General features: G+C 38.5%; 1 protein-coding gene across 2 annotated transcripts; it reads left to right on the top strand.

The window, feature by feature from the left end:
- Nucleotides 1-510: 510 nt before the first annotated feature.
- On the top strand, nucleotides 511-5724 carry LOC133682651 (BTB/POZ domain-containing protein NPY2-like). 2 transcript variants are annotated; one of them, XM_062106130.1, is made up of 5 exons: nucleotides 511-701; nucleotides 1627-2425; nucleotides 3150-3219; nucleotides 3679-4854; nucleotides 5047-5724. In XM_062106130.1, exons 2-5 carry the CDS (start codon nucleotides 2364-2366, stop codon nucleotides 5581-5583), a joined length of 1845 nt encoding a protein of 614 aa, XP_061962114.1. In that variant the 5' UTR covers nucleotides 511-701; nucleotides 1627-2363; the 3' UTR covers nucleotides 5584-5724. The 2 variants fall into 2 exon arrangements, with proteins under 2 accessions (XP_061962114.1, XP_061962195.1); XM_062106211.1 differs by lacking the exon at nucleotides 511-701 and adding an exon at nucleotides 766-1067.
- The last annotated feature ends 276 nt before the right edge of the window (nucleotides 5725-6000 follow it).

Here is a 6000-nt window from a genome sequence, read left to right as displayed (position 1 = left end):
GATGCATGAGAATCTTCTTGTGAGTGCTTTCATTAACTACCCCATAACCCATTCTTTAATCAGTTGGTCACCATTCCAAAACAGAGTTTTCTTAAAAGAAAATCTTGACCTTTTACAAGTTCTAGTCTTTTAGACTCTTGAAAATCAAGACTCGAGATATAAGATGTCCTTAACCAAGTTTTTTTTCTTTTTCAAGAATGAACTAAACAATGCGTGTGATGCTTTATGGCACCTCTGATAAGAAAATAAGCACATGAAATATTTTTCGGAACAGCATTTCACCAAAAAAGTTGATTACAATTTACTGTACTCTATCTGCTGTAACAGAGTTTGAAAGTATGGGGTCATTCCCATCAAAACCCCAACTTGCAGCAATGCGCCATAAATTTAGCAGAATTAAACATAATCGACACTTTCTTTTTTATTCCTTGCTTTTTTGGGTGCACAGTAATCATTTAATTAACCTTAGTCAGACGGACATCATTTGCATCCATTCTTTATTGAGAGAGAGAAATGAGAGAGCCAGAGACGTGCCATGGGCTCAGGGTGCTAGGCTACAATCAAACAAGTAACTGTGTAAATTGAGGAACGAAAATCCTAAGAGCTAATAAAGACGGGTCATTTCTTAAAAGGCAGTGTAGTGGCAACAAGAAAGCGAGCTGTGTGTCAGTTTTGGCGTGCATGACTGAGCAAAGGTGGCGGTGAGTGACATCTTTAATGCTCCCTTCTCCAAAAACTGAATGAACTTATCTTTACTTTCCTTCACAATAATTAAACCAAAACAAGAAAAGACACTCAAAGACCATTTTTATTTTTCGTTTGATGTAATAACTGTAAATTGTAGGATTGGCGGCAATACACGCTTATGTGATAAGACATCGGTTTCTAGCTTATGTTTTTGTGTAAGAAAACTTGTGGGGTTTTCGGTTTCTGTAACCAAGTGACGACTCATCTTCTTGGAGATTTTCCTTGGTGATTCCCTTAGAGTTTTGTCTTGGTTAATGTTTTTAGCTAGTTAGGACTCAAAATTCGCATCTTTTCAATGGTACTAGCATAGCAATTATTGGGTGAGTGCCTCTATCTATTTTGTTGTATCTTCACGTTTTGCCTTCAAGGTCTGGTCTTTGTGACGATTTTTTTTCCTTTTATTGTTGTTGAAATGGGGTTCTTTTTGGAGGGTATATCTACATTGGTCCTTGGAATATGGTAGCAATGTTTATGGCTTTGTAGGCATGGATACATGGGGTTGGTCTTGGATTTCATCGGGGTTTACACGGAGAGTGGCTTTTGGAGTTTTGTCTTTTGGTTTCCAAGTTGGTTCTATTCATACGTCAACATATGGGGTTTTAGCTTTAGGTTTTATGATCTTTGGTTATTATTAAACTAGATGTTTGTTGTTCAGCAAGGTTTTGTTACATATTCTGGTAGATTCTTTTGATTTCAGTTTCAGTTTTGTTGTTGGTAGTTGAAGTTTGATTGTTCATTTCTAAAGCATTTTTACTACGTGTCTCTCTCATTTATTCCCATACTTTGCCTTTTTATAAAAAATAAAATGAAGATAGATGCTTGCTGTCTGCGTTTTTGGTGGTTTATTCAACTGATACCGAGATGCTGTTTCTGTTGCAGGTTTTCAAAGTTCAACGGTAAAAATATACATATTCTTTATACTGGTCAAGTTTGGAACTTGACATTTAATTAAGCTGAATTCTTCTTGTTGATATATGAATCTTTAAATAAAGAAGGGAGGAAACAACGTATCAGAGAAATCAGAGATGGAAAGATAAAAGAAATAGAGTGTGAGTGAGGTGGAATCAGATTTATGCTTGTGGGTTGTTTCTATTTAGTGAATTGTTTAGTGTAGAGTGCCTGTTGGCTATGTCTCCTGGGCTGATTCATTGCCTCCGTACTCTGTGGGCTTTGCCGCCGATTAAGGCAACAGCCATTTCTTTGGCTTTCAATTTATATAAGAGATCCTTTTAGTTGAGAAACTACTCGATCCCATCTTCTTTATATCCCTTTTTAACTCTCTCTCTCTCTCTCTCTCTACCCTTCCTGCCTCGGTTGCTTTCAAGATTTGCACATACCTTACTTGGTACATATTGTTCACTACCCTTTCAGATCCTTATTGACTCTCACGTAGGCCAAGAAGTCTGTTACAATTGAGGAACCTGGTCCCCACACCAGGAATATCCTTTCCAATTCAGGAAAAAATTCCTCGAGTTGGGTTATGTAGATGTTTCATTGGGAATGTGTGGTGGCGAGCGTATAGCGCAAAGGTGTTTGATTTAGGAGTGATCAATTGAGTGCGGGGAAGAATATTTCTTTTGAAGTGCTACATTATTTGGATCTTCTTGTTTGGCAAGATGAAGTTCATGAAACTTGGATCAAAGTCAGATTCGTTTCAAACAGATGGGAATAGTATTAGGTGAGATGCTTTGTAGCTTAATTTGCATTTTGTTTTATTCCTTGCTGAAAATCTTATTTTGATACATTTTGGTTTCTTTTAAGTTAATCCTCTAATTGATGAATTTGCACAGCTGCTGCTTTGTCATAGATTTGCTACTTGGTTGTATGACTACCTTCTTTAAAGAAACATGAAATTTGGGTTCTCTACTGGAAGGCCATACAACATTTGTATTGCTGGAAAATGAAGCAAATGAGGATTTATTCAGCCTCTGTTGGTAGTTGCTAATACCACAGATGCTTTAACAAAATGAAATAAACTTTAAAATGTTTTGCCAGTGTGTTTAGTTCCAGTACTCCATGATCTCACTTTCAGGCATGAGCCCAGTGTGCACTGATTATTTCTATCTTCTGTGAAATTGGAGCTGCTTTGAAATGCCAAGTGGTTCAAAAGGAGAGAGTGTTCAGTTTCTGATTGTTTGAGGAATTGAAATTTGTTCTGGTCCGAAGTTATTGTTGGATGCTCATGATTATAGTGTTTTTTTCCCACCCATGGGGTCATATTTATGCACATGGGCCTCATAAAGTTTGGTCAGCCTGTGAAGCTTAATACATTCAAAGAAAGTAAAAGAATGGTTTAGATATTTGGAATAGCATGTGGTTATACTTGGCAGTATGCGTATTGCCACATTTAAAAATCTTTTGAACTGTTGCTGACATTACCGAGACTTTATATTCATGTGCAGGTATGTGGCTACCGAGTTGGCAACTGATATCACTGTTAACGTTGGGGATATAAAGTTTCATTTGCATAAGGTACTCATAATCTTTCAATCCAGTAAACATTTCAAATTGATGACCAGGGTATTATTTCTGTAACTTCGTCTCGATCTTTGTATCTTTAGTGCATGATGCAGTACATGACACTATTAGGTAGCTTATTTGCTTATCAATCCAATATAAGTGAGCCTGTATTGTGATTTTTGGTTCTGCCATGCGAGGACAATGATCTGACCTAGCTCAACTTGGTTTGGCAATGTCGGAAACAAGCATAGTAGGATGGCAGCAATACTTAAGTGATTCGATGCATTCAATATTATTGTTGAATAAATCATCTAACCTTTTGTCAAAGGCATCATTGGACTAAGGCTTCAATTATGCTGGGTAGAGTTTTGTGAAATGGAACTGTGTTGGCAAGCTAATAGGAATCTGTGTTAATATGCTATGTTGCAACAATTATTTTGATGCTAATGAATTTAAAATCCTGCTACGCAGTTTCCTCTTCTGTCCAAAAGCGCTCAGTTGCAGAAGTTGGTCACAACTGCCAATGGAGAAAACAGTGATGAAGTTGACATTTCTGATATTCCGGGTGGGCCTTCTGCCTTCGAGATATGTGCAAAATTTTGTTATGGCATGACTGTAACAATCAATGCTTATAATGTTGTTGCTGCCCGATGTGCGGCTGAGTACCTGGGAATGCACGAGACTATCGAAAAAGGGAACCTCATTTACAAAATTGAAGTCTTCCTTAGTTCTAGCATTTTCCGCAGCTGGAAGGATTCAATCATTGTTCTTCAGACCACAAGGTCACTTTTGCCATTATCCGAGGAACTGAAGGTGATCAGCCATTGCATTGATGCCATAGCTGCCAAGGCCTGTGTTGATGTTTCAAAAGTTGAGTGGTCCTATTCATACAACCGAAAAAATCTCCCTGAGGAAAATGGGACTGAATCAAACTTGAATGGTCTGAGAAACCGGTCAGTGCCAAAGGACTGGTGGGTTGAGGATTTGTGTGAGCTTGAAATTGGATTATATAAGCGTGTTGTTATTACGATTAGGACCAAAGCCATACTTTCTGATGAGGTGATTGGAGAAGCTTTGAAAGCTTATGCTTACAGAAGGTTGCCAGGTTTCAGCAAGGGTATGATCCAGAGTGGACAAGCAGCAAAATATCGATCAATAGTTGATACCATTGTGTGGCTGTTGCCTGCTGAGCGAGGCAGCGTCTCCTGTAGTTTCTTGCTGAAGCTATTAAAAGCAGCCATATATGCTGACTTTGGTGATACAACAAAAGGACAGCTGATAAAGAAAATAGGTCATCAACTAGAGGAGGCTTCTGTAAATGATCTTTTGATTCGTGCAGGGGAAGGAGAGACTATGATGTATGATGTTGATTCAGTAAAGAAAATGGTCGAAGAGTTTCTGATGCGAGATCAGATTGCTGAGATTGAGTCAGAAGAAGGCCATGAGGTTCAGGAGATGAGAAAACCTGGGATTTTATCTGATGCTTCCAAGCTCATGGTGGCAAAACTGATAGATGGATATCTAGCTGAGATAGCAAAGGATCCAAATCTGCCCCTGTTGAAGTTTATTGAACTTGCTGAGATGGTATCTGGTATCTCTAGACCTGCTCATGATGCACTTTACAGGGCAGTTGACATGTATCTCAAGGTAATCTCGAGATTTTCTTTAAATTGGCATCAAAAGTTTTCAAAATATAATAAACAGCATGTTTTACCCCGCAAATCCACATTCATGATTGAAAGAAAACATGTTCAGTGAGTGTAGCCAATCATAAAACATGGGTGCATTCTATTTCTTAGTGGTTACTGATGTGTAGAGTGCTGCTGTTATTTGATGCAGGAACACCCAGGGATCAGCAAGAGTGAGAGGAAGAGGATATGCAAATTGATGGACTGCAAGAAGCTATCAGTTGATGCATGCATGCATGCGATGCAGAATGACAGACTACCATTGCGTGTAGTCGTGCAGGTACTCTTCTTCGAGCAGGTCAGGGTGGCTGCGTCATCAGGCAGTAGCACTCCCGACCTTCCTAAAAGCATCAGGGATCTTAACAATGGGTCTCAAAGGAGCTCAAGGTCAACCACTACCAACACTGAAGAAGATTGGGATGCTGTGGCCACTGCTGAGGAGCTCAAGGCTCTAAAGGAGGAGGTTGCTTCCTTGAGATTGGCTAATGGTAGAAATGGTGTAGATAAGGCTGCCAGTAACAAATTGAAAGGGATGCTTAAGTCGAAGAAGATCTTTACTAAGCTCTGGTCAAGCAAAGGAGAAAAGGGTGAGAAGAGTGGCTCGGATTCATCAGAGAGTACTGGTTCTGCTAACATGGAAGAAGCTAAATCCACACCTTCCAGAAATAGGAGGCATTCAGTCTCTTAGTAGAGAATTTAGTTATTATGCAGAGTAGTTTTCTTGACATGTTTCTTTATTGGCCTTTTACCTATGTTAATGACTCCAACAGCTTGAAAAGAGCGGTGTTTTATCTTCTAAAAAGAGCAAAATGAAGTGTATACTTTGCAACGACAGTTTTTCTTTTTAAACAGATTTGCAGGGAAGAATAAATCTGTGAATATTACTGCTGCAATAAACGAGTATATTACAAATACTAGCAAGAACATCATGAATAGAATAAAAGTTTCCTGCTGACATAGATTATTGGAATTCCTTAGCAAATGGGAATAATTGAGAATCTAAATAGTTTTGATACGTTCATGTAAAAAATAAATTAAAAAAAAAAGAGAGAGTAAAATGCGAGTTGAGTTGGGCCCTATTTTAATTGATTTGGCTTTCTTATGG

The sequence above is a fragment of the Populus nigra genome, chromosome 1 (assembly GCF_951802175.1).
Source record: "Populus nigra chromosome 1, ddPopNigr1.1, whole genome shotgun sequence".
Classification (NCBI taxonomy): domain Eukaryota; kingdom Viridiplantae; phylum Streptophyta; class Magnoliopsida; order Malpighiales; family Salicaceae; genus Populus; species Populus nigra.
This window is presented reverse-complemented; position numbering and strand designations above follow the sequence as displayed.